This window comes from Zootermopsis nevadensis, unplaced genomic scaffold (assembly GCF_977971745.1).
Source record: "Zootermopsis nevadensis isolate Lab colony 2312 unplaced genomic scaffold, Znev_1.0 Znev_ptg000008l, whole genome shotgun sequence".
In the NCBI taxonomy this organism is placed as follows: Eukaryota; Metazoa; Arthropoda; class Insecta; order Blattodea; family Termopsidae; genus Zootermopsis; species Zootermopsis nevadensis.
In genome coordinates, this window is record NW_028259140.1 from 9,870,605 (window position 1) to 9,886,331 (window position 15,727).

Here is a 15,727-nt window from a genome sequence, read left to right on the forward strand (position 1 = left end):
GAAATTCAGTCTACACTTTTATATACGACACTCGTAAATTTATATGTGGAAAACAAATGAGTACTGCAGGATATTTACATTGGAGTGTTTGACATACTGAGATTAAAACCACATTACCATGTCAGTGAATAATTATTAGCTGGCTAAGCCAAAGAGGGTGTTGGCTCGAAATCTATCACAACAGCCACACACATTATTATGCATTCTATGCACGAAGTGCATAGCGAGCACGCATTATGGGCTGGTCGTATCCGTCCGTATGGTCGATTCACCTCAAGAATTAGTGGACGCATTTGCATGAAATTTGATGTGGAGCCTGTGCTATTTTGCACGACCTAAAAATCGCACTTTTCAATATCCTATGAGCGTTGATAACAAATGACGGATGATGAAAGTCGTGATGCAGGTACTGAGGTGCTGCGGTCTGGTGGCCAAAGTGGGAACTATACAACACAGCGGATTTAATGCCTCAAAATTCACTTTGCAAAGAACGAAAAATGTTTTGTTTTTGTTCCCCATTACCGAAAGGTGAGCTCGAATGGGTATCGCTCTTACTTTACATTCAAATATTCACTTCATGTTTTTTTCGATTTCTGGCGTAGATGAGATGACTGTAAAAAAAGGTAAATTTGTTGAACTGACTCGAAATGTGGGCAAATTGTTTCAAAACAAAACAAAAAAATTATTGCAAATTCTCAAGGAAGAACAGAGTGAAGGGACCATGGTTCTGCACTGACCTAAGATGATCGCTTCGCATGAACTTCTTGCCGCAGACAGGACACGTGAAGTTCTTCTCTCCTGTGTGAGTTCTAGTGTGGCGTGCAAGTTCATCCGATCGTGCGAACCGTTTCCCGCATCCCGTCCAACCGCACGGGAATGGCCGCTCGCCTGCAACAACAAAGCAATCATTCAATACACCTCACAATATGCACATGTCCACATTGCTGGTAGTGCTCGTTATTTGACGTTCCTGGAGAGAGTTCATAAAGCGAGTCGTTCGTCCCACAAATGTTATTAAAATTGGCGGTTGCCCTCCCAAACGACCAAAAGAACGAAAAATACAAACAATTATTGATTAAAACGAATAATATAAGATTATTATCTGTGCTAATAACTGATAAAAACAGCAAAATCTACGAGAATATTCAAAACAAAACAGACCATGACTCATGAATTTCTCCAGGTTTCGCTGCGTAACGTTGCGTCCATTACGTTTCCGTCAGCATGTGTTCGGTTTTGTTCGGAAGATTTCGGATGATCGAGATCACATCAGACTGACGTGTGCTTTATGAAAAAAAAGAGTTCGTATTAGGGATATTTCTTAATGAGAAACTTCGTAAAGCGACCATTCGTACTAATTCAACATACTACAGAGATATGGCAAGATAATTGAAAAACATTTCCGTTAAAACAATCACCAGCGCCACCGCGTAATGTCACGGTCCTTAATTTTAAGAACGGGGATTTAATGACGCCTCCTGAGTATAGGTCAATGATGTTTTGTTGTTTGATTTCACTTCCTTGCGCTATATACCACGCATGCGCCACACACACCACTTAATGGTAACCTCATGGCCTGGCTTCTATCCTTGGTAAGGGCACAGGACTTTTTACTAAATTACAGCTTTTTATCCAAACTACAGGCTGAAGCGGGACTCTTTCATTAGCATAATCGTAGCGTGAATCCTTACAACGTCCTTACGAAAGGCTTACTGTTGTCTGATATGGAAAATAAAAGATAATATTTCCGTCTACACAGTAAATCATATTATATAATAATTATGTATTATATGTAGGCAAAACATGTTTCGGTTCCTCTATGACCATCAACAGGTAACATAAAATCATGATAAACAGTTAAAGATCGAAGTGTATGACATTAAATGTTAAGATGCTAAAAACTAAATGTTAAAATAATCGAATCACACCTTAAAATGTTTCAGTACTGCACTTGAAGGATCCTATTAAGTCCAGTTATATAGTCAACAATACACAACAATTACTACGTTCCAGTACCAAAAACAGATACAATATTCTTAAGGAAAAATAATAAAAACATGACTGACATTAAAACTTGGCCTCCTTTACATAAATAAGCCAACAAACCAAGAAAATAGTTAATCATCTTAAAATACAGCTATCTAAATTGCGTTTAAAGCTATAAATACCATCGCTAATCACCCAATATCAAGCTGTTAGTGCTTACATTTCCCTTGAATCCATTATTCTCAATAAAAATATATGACTTCTCAATATTACACGTGAAAACAACTGGCCTTAGCATATTCACCGTTTACATAAGCATCGTATACGAAATACCAATTATAAAGACTGGGCACTCGACCACTATGGTCTTATCTACACATCGACTTTTACATACTCTGTACATTTTGATTATTTTAAGATTACAGCATTTAGAATAAAAATATTTAACCACTGAATTCAAATAATACCATACAATTCAATATTTAAATATTTATCACGATTATATGCCTACCTGATGATGGTCACAGAAGAGATCGAAACATTTGGTTTATGTAAATACATAATTCGTATATAATTTGTCATGTACACTCACATTCAGGCCTCCACCACATGCCGAGTCACCTGGTGTAAGGCAAAACAAATTACGTTTAGCCGAAACATTTTAATTTGAGAATTCTGAGATTCTAATGGCTATATGCCGAGAGTAAAACACTGACGTAACACGGATAATAGATGTAGAAGTTCTCAATAATGACGTCATACTGCAAAACGTTCTACTTTGTAAATACTTCAACCATTAGGCAGCTTTTAGAAGTATCAGTGAAAGAAACGTTGAAATAACAGGCACTGGACAGAAGAGAGGGGGATAAAGGTACGATAGGGGAAAAAGGGCCAAGGGATGAAGATGCGAAAGAAGCCATTCCTAGTTGAATATAAAGGGGCTGTTTTCCAAGAGCATAAAATAAAGTCTGTGCAGACTGTAGCGTTCGGAGCCTGGAGAGTATGTTTTCCAGCACTTCAAGACTGCCACACGTATTGCCGCTGTCTTACGGCGAACTGCCATCAATGGACTGCGAGTCTGAAATCCACTGTACCGAAGCAGGAAAAGAACAAGAAAGGTATGTATACACAAAATGAACGAATAAATGTTTGTACTTACAAACGTAGATACGTATGTATCTACGTAATTAAGCAAAAACAGATCACTGCAGTCGTAATGTCAAGGTACACAGAAACAATGCAGCGAACTGGAACCATTAAATGGTGTCAACAAATGTAATTTTGCTGTGCGACAGACTAAGAACATCACAAGCGGAACTGATAACCAAGCCCGCCTTTACAACTTCACGCACACGTTCGTATTTCGACCAGCAGTTTAAATTAAATTCGGTGTTTCAAATCAATTAATTGCAAATAACCTTGAGTCCCAAAGCTATCGTAACAAGCTCCTGATAAGGGCGAGATTAGTATCGTATGATCAGCGATTGATAAAACTGGACCACACCTGGAAGTAACATTCAATTTGGGACAGCGTGTATTTGTTTGTGGTTCACATATATGGACAAAACTGCATTCAAACAGAAAACCAAACAAGAGTTACGACGTTCTTATTCAAGCGCTAAATCATCGAGGCGAATCGTGCTTTTTCATTAAACGCCACACATTAAATAAGCATGGGGGAATGGATGTAAAGTTTCACGCATTCTTAACCTTTTAAAGCCCAAGGGTAACTAAACCTCTTTCAAAAGGCAGTGTCTCTGCATTTTGCATTTACAGGTTTCGTATTGTAAACAGAGAAAATTTCCTGTTGATATTTGCAATGGTCAAGTTTACATACCATAAATCTGACCTTGAAACATATTATGACAATCTCCTTCAAAGTCCTTACCTACTGAACATTCATTAACGCAGGGAAGGTACGCATAACCAAACAATTTCGCCGTGTTCCCATGAAAGTCTTCATATAAAGTGCTCGTTATTCATGTCCGACTTAAAAGACCTCATGAAATGAAATTTTCAGATGGGAAAATACCACATTTCATCGATTTCTAGACGCTATCGATTCATTTAGTAACAAGTTTTCATGAAAAAATACGCTATCGATTGTATGACGGACTTTTATTTAGTTCGTAAAAGATGCAAGTCAGCTACTGGAAAACAGGAAACTCTGCAAAACTGCTGCACCATCAGATTACAAAGGGATCGGTTAAGTAAAGCAATAACCAATACTCAGCTTAAAAAAAAACACGTGTTCGAAACTGAGTATTGACAAATGAAGATGTTATCTCGGTCACTGTGTTAGGATCGATATTCAGACCGACTCTGAAGTGATTGTCCTGAAGCTGCACGTAGAAACCCACATCGGCCCGCAGTAAAAGGACCAAGCAACCGTGAAGAAGATGGGAGAAAGTTATACTCAGTGTCTGACGATCAGTAGGTACCGCTGGCAACAGAAACATAACAGCACCTAATGCGGACAACGGGAGCCAATAAGGAACGTCCTGTTCGTACCGGTTATCTCAGCGGCACGGTTTCACCAAGTCACGTTGTTTACTGTAAACCATCTTCTAACGCGGATTCTTCCGCGGTGGACGAAGTGTGGCAAGGAGGCAATGGAAAGTCAAAGTTTACAAACAAAAAATGATAAATATACTCTAAAAAGGAAAAGCTGTTCCACTGTACGCCATGTAGGCGTTTGAGGGAGGGGAGAGAAGTAGTATAGATCCTACTCATTCTTAACCTCGGCACTGGATGGGGGTGTGTAGTCAGCCTTATTTATGGATCAAAGCCTTTTTGAATAGTAGCCTTAGGAAATTAGTTACAGGAGGCTCGGATCACAGAACTTCGAACGACAACTGATAACTGAATATCAGTCACGATCAGGAGAAACTGAAGTAATGGCAAAGACCTGTCAGAATAGCCAATATTTAAACCAGAGACCTCCCTACAAAGTAAAATACACAACACACTTACGAAATTATATTTCTGAATTACTTAAATACTGCACTTAAAACAAGCAACACAACAGAGTACCAGCAAGTTGATTACAAAACTAGGTAGCTCTCAATATCTTACATAATTAAAAAGCCATGTAAACAATTCCCCAAGGAAATAGGGTAGTTCAGTCACTACAGAGTTTACGAGCCAGACGACCGCGGATCGATTCCCATTTGGCTGGAATACATATTCGCCACAACGCGCAGCCCGGCTCTGCGTGTCCAACACCTACCGGGATCCTTTACCCGGGGGTAAGTGAAGTCAAGCAACTACAGCGCTCCCCTGACGTCTCGGGAGATGCGGTCCCTAGTTCCCAACTTGCACCGGATTCGGCACGGTCAAGTACAGAATCGTAGCGGCCCGGCCAACAATCTTTATCGGTGCGCTGCATCAACAGCCAGATAACCAATTACTCTTCGAAATGGATATAACGGCACATGAATCACGACTCACAGCAGCCACTGAACTATAACAAAGCTTTAAGCAATCCGTATCTAGCTGGGGTCCTTTCCTCTGGCCCTGCGAAATGGAGGAACGCAGTTAACAACCTCTCCCAAGAACCTTCTTCCCTTCTCGCCTCTTCAGAAATGAATCTGTCCTTACACGGATGACAAAACTGCTAGATACCCAAACAAACGAACCAAACACCAGATGTAGAGTGTTTTGCCGCATCTACAAAGCAAGCATTGACACCATCATAGGCTAACAATTACATCCTTACAGACCTAATATCTGAGAAGTCAATCTGAAATAATAAAAAGAAAATACACAGTGTAGAAAAACTGCGAGTTTTGTAATCTGTGACCGTTCCAGGCTTTCTGACTGATAACCGAGTCTATACGGTATTCCAGATAAGTCGAGTGGCGATGTAAACAAAGTCGTGTTAAGGGGAAACGCTGTCTCTTCCTGCTTCCTCAATTTGTCCTTCATCCGGTGTAATTTCATATAACTGTCATGATGCTTAAGTTATTTCTGTACAAAGGACTTTGCCTGGGTACATACTTGTTGCAAAAGAGCGGTATCCATGAAATTCACAGACGACTCATGAGAAAAAACATTCTTTAATTTGTTTTCTAACTCGCAGTAATAATTTTAGTCAAGTCACATTTACTAAGAAACAGTTTTTCATCAGTGTAGAAAACTTATCTGAATATTTATTACGTGTAACAGGCAAAAAACGTTCCAGCAATTGATTCATAATCGGAACGACAGCGTAATATGTTTGCAGGACAGACAGTAACATTTCTACCACGTGTTTCGAAAACAACGGTACAAGAGTAGAAGTTATTTTGACGGCTTATCATCGTGCGATGGACCTGGATTCGATCCCAGATAAGGACAAACTATATTTCTTCAAGTATCTGCATCCACACAGGCAGAGGTCCCCCTCCCAGCCACCAACACCGGGGGGCCCTTCATTTATAACTTCTAGTGTTTTAAAGTCTTACCAGTAAAGTTTACATCAAATTAGAATAAGGTCGATGTTTTCGGTTTGCTAGTAGTGCAGCACGTGACTTCCCAGGTTGCCTGCGTCAGTTGGACTTACTCTCGAGCACAGTACGTGAATTAATAACATGGTAAGCCCATACGCTCTGCACAGAGCGATTTACAAAAAAAAACTGGTCAAGAATAAAATGCTTTTATTAAGCCCGAAGATTTGTCACCGTGTCCACAAAAGACAGACACTGGGTCATATCACGAGCGACATGAATCCAAACAACACGTTTACAACCTATTTCTGCAGGATCCGTTGTAATGTTGTCATCACTCACGAGCAAAGATTTGACGGAAGAAAAACGATATGTAGTTCATGTTAATCTTCTGCTCAACCCCACCTTCCAGAGAATATACCCCATCCTTGTATCCTACACACACTTTGAGCCCGGAACTTCATAACATCAATGAACTTTACCAAACGATTTTGTTACGGTGATCATGAAAATAACACAGAAAAACATAAACAATTTTATTAGACGCTAGGTTGGCTTACAAGAAAACGTAACAAAAAGGAAGTTTATTATGAAGTCTCCTCACCAATCTGCACGGCAGAATCATGATATAACCCACCTGTACTCCTGACACAGTCTAGTACGAACATACTAACAATTTAGTTGAAGGGCTGAAAGCAAGTGGATGGATGGTGGAACCGAACACGTTCCCTCCAGCAGTGAGTGGGTGTTAAGCTTTTGTCGGCCATCAACTCTGTAGACTGGGTCTGGCCGACTTTAACCTTGGCGGAACCCAACAGAGACCAAGGGCCTTGGGAGAGGTCACTGCCACAGTTTCATCATGCCTTGCCGGCCTGAATACGAGCTCTGTCGGTCTCCTGTTGCAACTTGCCAGAGCTGACTCCGCCCAAGCCAATCTTGTGAACAATGATCAATTCTGGAATTACCCGGGAGTATGCGCATCGTGCAAGTGATTATGTCCATTCGTCAGCAAAACAGAAGGTAAGCTGGCGCCTTAATATGTGCCCTATACACAAACCTAGTGAATCTAATAGCTATTTTCTCCTTCCAGCCCTTTCTTTCCCATATTTTGGCATTTGGTACCATTCAAAACAATTAAAATAAGTCTGTTTCAAGATGTCAAACTGCAAATGCCCACAAGGTAGATCGATATGTTGGTCAGAGTCTTCAGAAACTGACAACGCCTGTCGGATGATCTCCGGCCAGACAGCGACGACTGTTTCAGAGGTTGGCGGAAAGGCAAGCAATCTCTGAGCAAACGTATAACACTACGGCCCGCTTCCTTCCATATCCTTTACAGCTCATTAACCATCCTGTCATCTGTCGAAATTTTGTCTTAAGCCACTCTGCGTACCACAAAATAAACCCAAAAATCTCGCAATCCAACAAAAACCACGTGTTAGTATTTAAAATATGACCTGCGATCTCTTAATAACGATCCTTCCGCTATCATGTGTAGACGAGATCAGGAGGATGCTTGCTGACATCGCGGGAGGCAAATACCGGGTCATCTGTCCTCCAAGCTTACTCACGGTCGCAGCCTGACTACGCAAGTCCAGACCTGACGACACGTTATGAACGCAGCGCCAGGATGGCATCTGGAAAAAAAGTTTGTTGGAAACTCACAGCAGACGGTGCAATTACAGTTCGATGGGCCGTAACTTGGAGGCGTTAATCCCTAAAGAGAACTCAATCACCAACAAAGGCGTAACGATACGAACAAATAACTAGTCTGTTTCATCACCAAGAACCATTTCAGTTACAGAGTCGTATTAGTGGACTGTGGCTTCTATATATTCATTTGTACCCCCGAAACGTCGGAAACCGCCCACAAGACATAACACAGAATACCACGACAGACATCCCCAATGCCGTGTAAACCCCCAAATCTCAAAATAAAATTTTTACTCGGCGGTCGGAAGATCTAGAGAGGAAGATTCTGTAGTTAAGTCGGAGGTCCATTGTCGAGATCACAAGACCCCCGTCTCCATTCTGAGCTATATTGATCTAATTCACATCCTACCACCCTGTCCTTAAGAACCACTGTAATAGGATATGTAATCTCCCCATGTGTGCTACATATCCAGTTCACCCTTAACTTAATATTTCTAACAATATTTTGTGAATGGTAGCTGCTAATTATGAAATACCTCATTACGCAACTTTCTTCATCATCTGTTACTCCCAGTTAGGTAAAAATCTTCCTCAGCATCCTGTTCTCAAACGCAATCAATTCGTATTCTTTCCTTAACGTGACAGGCTATGTACGCTTCACACCCATACAAGCAAAAGTCATCACTTCACCCCAATCTTCCCAGAATTTTGATAACCTTTAGGAAGAATTTATTATAATTTTGGCTTGCATCCCCGTGAAGACAGTACATTTGACCGAAACGCCGATATAGTAGAGTCCGTATTATCCGACCTTCCCTCGGCCCCTTTTAGGTCCGATAATCGGGACTCAATCTGTTTACAAGTCGACACGGTCTCACAACCCAGAAGACGCAAAATTAACGTTTCAGAATTTTTTTTCTGCCTTTAGACCTAACCTAACCTAACCTGATTACTAGAGTCTAACAAATCTTGTGATTTTCATTACGATATTTAAGTTTTCCTTCAATAAAGAGAAACTATAAACTGGAAGGCACAGGCGGGAGGATAATATTAAAACAGATCTTGAACAAAAGAGGGTCACAGGGTGAAGAAAGGATTCATGTGGCTCAGAACAGTGACCAAAGACGGGCCAATTAACTTTGTTTCATGAAAAACCATTTTTGACAGGCTGAGCCACTATTAGATTCACAAAGACACAACTCTATGGTCTTAGATACAAGGATTTTATTTCATGTGATGATATTCAGTAATGAAATTTGATGGGACAACATCAGTGAAACATAAGTACCCTAATTAAAGCCCACTACATTCTCATATCCATCCGCCGACTTCCGTCTAGGTATGCCGCTCCAAGTGACCTTATTACATCTTTCCGTCAAAATTAATTTTCCTTTAATTTAAGTAAGTCTATCACAACTACTGCGCCCTTGCGAAAGAATATGCCACTAATTCGCAACAAAAATGCCCCCTTCCCAATTTGGTCTACTTAATTTCTCTTGGGCTGAAATCTTTCCGCTCTGAGCAAACAATTGCAAAATCTTTCCCCGTCTCTCTAAGAACCACAATTTGGCTCCAGGTATGTGCATTAATAAACTTAATTGCAAATTCAATGGGGCAACAGCAGGCGCTGGAGGAATTCCGATAATGCAAACAGATGGTTCGTATTAGACCCACTCGCCTCCTGGGAAACTGATGAAATACCTCGTGGACCTTGCTGATTTATTGTAAATTATTTTTATTTACTGTTCAGTAATACATGACAATATACCGAGACTAATAATACGGGAAGCTGACTCCACGACATTCAGCAGTCACTGAGGACGCACATGGAAGTATAATAGGCCTGCTGGTAGCCAGTCGAGGCAGGAAAAACACAGCAGATGACACGTTCTTAATTAATTCAACGATTATATCAAGCCGCGAACTACAAGCGGCCTGCATACATTTTTGTAATATCGCCATCACTGTATTATTTAATTTTAAACAAATAATCAAAAAACAAATAAAAAAATTATTAAAAGAAATTATATAGCAACATTAATACTGTCTACTATCCGAGACACATGCCATAGCATTTCTACACCCGTCGTTCATATTTGTATTACAATTTTATTTGATTCTAAGGTATGAGGCGACAGTTGGAGTGGACTGAACACAGGACCATTTGCATACAAGGCTAGTACGCTACTGCCATACGTACAACCGGATACGAAAAGGCGAATTGGGCTCAGTTCAGTTCGCATTCGGGAGGTCCCAGGTTCAAATATACGCACAGGTTTAGGTGGTTATCCTCAGTCCCTCCAAATGCCGGGAGAGCACCTTAAAAGGCCACTACCGCTTCCTTCCACATCCTTTCCAATTCAGGTTAAATGAACTATAAGTAATTAAAATAAGTTCGTGACAGAAGCGATTCGGTTTCGGCAAGCTGTGTCCGAATTATTATTAACAATGCGATGTTTGTCTTCTGACTAAATGAAAATTTGATTCGATCAGCAGCAGTAACGATAACTTTTAAATAGTAGGGCAATTTGAAGCAAATTTCTTTAGGGACGTTAAATAAACCACAAAGATTCGGAAGTCAGTTCTGGACCAACCAACATTCGTGCATCATGCCATCGTGAGAAACCTTCAAACCTCAGAATCTGAAGTAATTAATTTATCATCTGAGGCTCTGCTATCAGCTCTTACTTCGAAACAGCTCCAGCCGTCTTCCGAAGACATAAAAGACTTACTGAGATAAGTAAGATTTGAGACGTCCATGGCTGCGAGAATAAAGACGTTCCTTTGGGGTTTGACGCCGTGTACTCACGTAGATACCAACGTTTGTACGGAAAAAAGTCTACGATCTTAAGGGATGAAATGGCGACGTTGGGAACTGGAGCGATTTACCCTATACAAACCCGTCCACTTCCTAGCATCACCACTACAACTCTTAACATGGAGACGGTATCTCTTCTCGAAACGCTGACATCTACACACGAGTGAACACGGTATCAAAACCCAAAAGAATAATTAACCTGAGAATCGTTGTGATTCGCCTTGGATTACAGAAGAACTTACTTGTCCCCCCCCCCTCCAATTCACTCTAAGATGTCTGTTTTCTGGGTTGTTGTACCGTGTAGTCTGGTAGATATTTCAGAGGTAATTACTGCCTCCATCATGAGGGCGATTGCCTCTCAAATGCCGGTAAACTTCTACCAGACCACACGGCGCTGTCATCAACAATAAACCCTTCAGGTTGGCGATATCTAACAGTATTCCAGGTGGCGTTAGTTGTGTGGGAGAAACCTTTTTTTTAAAGCAGTCGCTTGGGAGACAGAGGCCATTAATGGAAAATCAAATTAGGATGGGCATGAAAAAAAGACGAATTTGGTTCAGTGCAGTGTCCAATGTGTTTTGTTTGATAGGCTAATTGTAGCTATGAACCTAGGGCCGATAGAGTCATTTTAACGTGATACCTTTGCATATTCCGGAGCATTGTTATCAGAGACACCACATCAATAATGTGTCATTACAGAAATAAACAATGAACGGACAGTTCAAGAACAGCAGAATTAACACAATGCACGCATATGAGAGCATTTAATAACCACGTCCCTTGTGGTTACATTACTATTTCAATTCGCTGTAAGTCAGACTAATCCCTGACGAGGGTCAAGAATTGTGCAGGTGGCGGGTGGACCAGGGGCTGAACTATGCTGCTAGAACAATGGGCCAGCTCACATCGCAGGTATTCATGAACACATTTGAGTAAAAGGTCTGCCTTCCACCAGACTTATGCTTACCTTCCTCAGTCTTACTGTAAGAACACATAACCCACCATTCTTGTAAATATCAGTAAATTCAAAAGCGAAAGGCAAAATTCTTTTAACCACACAAATAGTTTCGATAAGGCAAAGCGTCCCTCTGCCTAAGCATACATGGGGATGGAACTAAATTCTGGCTTTGAGTAGGTACATCTCGCCTGAAGACAGTCAGTCTCCGAAACGTCGTGGTTTTAGTCTTTTTAAGAAAGGACGATGGAAAAAGTCTATACAATGAATAATTTTACTACAAACTTATTTATTTTCTTTCAAGAATTTAAATAAACCGTTATTCTTATCCTAGTCTTCTACTTTTCGCACATGCTACTGACTTAAAAAAACCATACTGTAATTCGATCCGAACTAAAAAATGTGAGATACAGTTTCTGCAGGAACAAAATTAACTACAGTAATTTGTGCCCATTCCAGTAAAATTTACATTTCAGCATGTATTATGATAAATAATTTCTTAGCAACTATTGTTAAAGACAACGAAAACTGGTTATCGCTTCTAAACGATAGTGCAATGAGGATCTTCTTGGTCCTCGAGTCCAACGGCGTCACCACCCGGAAGTATACTATTGACAACAGAATTCCTATCAACTTCGAACCAAAATTTTCCAGGCATTCCAACTTTCTGGGTTTCGATTCCGGGCAGTCCAGATTTCTTCTCTTAGTCACAACGTCCAGACCGGCTCTGGGGCCCACCCAACGACTCTCCTATGGGTGCCAGCGTTCTTTCTTCGAGGGTAGAGCAACCGGAACCTAACCACTCACCTCTGGTGACGAAGTTAAGAAAATATGGGGTTATGTCTCTACTTATCTATATGTCTGCAAGGCTTAGGGGCTTAGTTAGGCCCGAGGGGTAACTGTACTTTTACCTTCACCAAACCATTCCATTCCGTTGCCTTTGATCTATTTCACCTTTGTATTCGGATCTAATGGGGTTAATTTTGGGACCCAACACTTGGGGTCAAACAATGTTTATGACATGTAAATGGCATATCTGGCTTTTGGGCTTATGTGTATTCTGTAAGCCCTAGCTCGACCCTTTTAAGCCTCTAAACAAAAGGCACGAGAGAGAGCCAACGTAGGTAAACTGCAGAAACAACAGTTCTTTCTCTCCTCAGGAAAATCATGAAACCACAGCAGTGCCGCTTAACACAAATATGTTTATTGTTTCATAAAGTATTTTGCCTCTCAGTGTAGCCCGTGTTTTAGGAAGTACGTTCCCCGAAACATCGGGAACCACCAGAGTCTACACGGCACCAAAACCCTGAACATCGTCCCCGCTCCGCCATGAAAACCTCAAATCCTAATTATTTTACTCTTTTTATCTGCTATTTTAACCAATTTCTTAGAGTAGTCTATCTTAACAATCTAACAGTTGGCCAGCTGGTCAAGGAATTACCCTCCTATGACAACGAAGATTGATTAGTACAGGTGATTGGCATAGGTCAGTACCCTGTACCAGATGAATCAGTTCCACCAGTCTCTCATAACCTGTTTAGGATCCACTGTCGCCAACTTTACTTTCTTAATAAAACAGGATTGTGTTATCATCATGCTGTGTGTGCCTGATCAAGCGTCTTGTGCGCAGGAATGGTTTCACCTAGGTAGGGACGATGCTTGCGCTTGCGCAGGCCTCTGCCCTCAGTTAGCTTCTTTGGTTGGTTGGTTCGTAAAGGTGCGAGCCGTCGCCGTTACAGTCGCGGATGGTTGGGACCGGGTGACATTAAGAAAAGAGCAGCTGGAGGACCAAGATGTGGGGCAGATCTTTCAAGAGATGGAAAGGGGACAACGACCCCAGTGGGATGACATTGCTGACCGTAGCCCGGTCTACAAGAGCTACTGGGCACAATGGGACTCCCTAGCGATTAGGGACGGCGTGCTAGAACGACACTGGGAATCGGCGGATGGTAAAGCGAAGACGGCTCAATTGGTCCTGCCACGAAGTAAGATAAAGGAGGTTCTGGCCGAGGTTCATGGAGGGTCTTCTGGGGGACACCTGGGAATTAATAAAACCCTGGACAAGGTCAGGCGGCGGTACTACTGGCTACACTCTAGGAGCGACGTGGAGCAATGGTGTCGGCAATGTGACACATGTGCCGCCAGCCGGGGCCCCAGGACCAGAAGTCGCGGCCTCATGCGCCAATACAACGTGGGCGCTCCATTTGAGAGGATCGCCATAGACATCGCGGGACCCTTCCCGAGGAGCGACGCAGGAAACCGCTATCTCCTGATCGCAATGGAGTATTTTACGAAATGGCCAGAGGTCTATGCCATACCCAATCAGGAGGCATCAACAGTGGCAGATGTACTCATAAGCAATTTCTTCTGCCGCTTCGGAGTTCCGAGGGAGCTGCACAGCGACCAGGGCCGGAACTTTGAATCCCGACTGCTCCAAGAAGTGTTGCAGCGTCTGGGGGGTGGCCAAGACTCGCACCACCCCTCTGCACCCACAGTCGGACGGCATGGTAGAGCGCTATGTGAAAACGGTCGAAGAACATCTACGGAAGGTCGTCTCATCACGTCAGCGGGACTGGGACACCAGACTGCCTCTCTTCCTCCTGGCGTACCGAGCCTCGACCCACGAGACTACGGGAGTAACACCGGCCAGCCTAGTGTTTGGGAGGGAGCTACGCCTGCCGTGCGACCTTATGTTCGGGTCTCCTCCAGTTAGGGAGAAGTCGACAACCGATTATGCGGCGGATCTCGAGGAACGACTATATGACGCGCATAACCATGCCCGCCAGCATCTGAAGATGGCCAGCGACCGGATGAAGCCACGCTATGATCGCCTGGCAAACTCGGCTGGCTTCCAGGAGGGAGATCGCGTGTGGTTGTATCATCCTACCCGGACAAAAGGGAAGTCTCCCAAGCTACAAACATCTTGGGAGGGCCCCTACAGGGTGGTGACCAGAATCAACGACGTGGTTTATCGGATTCAGCGGCATACCCGGGCCCGGATGATGGTAGTCCACCTGGACAGGTTGGCGCCGTATTCGGGTGCTGCTCGGGACGAGCAGCTTTGAGAAGGGGGTAGTGTGATGTGTTGGGGTTGGCATTGTTGAACTGTTTAATGACATTGTTGTATTCATGCATTGTTACATTACGCATGCCCGCGATAAAAGAGTGAAAATCTAGCAGCAGAATAATCCTGGAAACCCACAGGCCTTCTCGCACCCATTCCTCGTCGTCCCTGAATATTCCATACAGCAAAATAATTCCTGCCAGGATTTCTAAAACGACAAACTTCAAAGACACATCCTCCTCCGCCTTCAGGACTGGGTGCAGGCCGAACAACTTCTCCCGTAAAGATAATTGCCTGTCTGGGCTTACAATGCTGCCATCGGAGAGAAAAATCCATTCCCTGTGCCCAGCTGATACCTCATGGATGGCTTTCCCCAGGGTCAAAACAGCAAAGCAAATTGCCAGAAATCTGAAGAAATTCACTTTTGTGAAAAGCGACCTCATCATATTTCTGAAGCTTGAATAAATTTCTGGCATGATCCTGTTTACACAACTGTAAATGAAGACAGTCAAATATGAAATCAACAACATTCGATGGAGAGAGTTGAGGGCGGTTTCACATATTTCTTAATAATTCTTATATGAGATAAATCCCTGTGATATTCTGCAACGATTCTACCAGCACGAAATTATCGACTCTACGAGTGTTGTTGATTTCATATTTGACTGTCTTCATTTACAGTTGTGTAAACAGGATCAAGCCAGAAATTTATTCAAGCTTCAGAAATATGAGGTCGCTTTTCACAAAAGTAAATTTCTTCAGATTTCTGGCAATTTGCTTTGCTGTTTTGACCCTGGGGAAAGCCATCCATGAGGTATCAGCTG

At 42.3% G+C, this 15,727-nt stretch overlaps 1 protein-coding gene across 1 annotated transcript in view; it reads right to left on the minus strand.

The window, feature by feature from the left end:
- Positions 1-15,727, minus strand: part of LOC110832924 (uncharacterized) — a 94,754-nt gene that overhangs the window by 7,050 nt on the left and 71,977 nt on the right. The window contains exon 2 of the mRNA XM_022070397.2: positions 738-888. Within this exon, the coding sequence (XP_021926089.1) occupies positions 738-888 (151 nt within the window). The remainder of the gene's footprint in view (positions 1-737; positions 889-15,727) is intronic.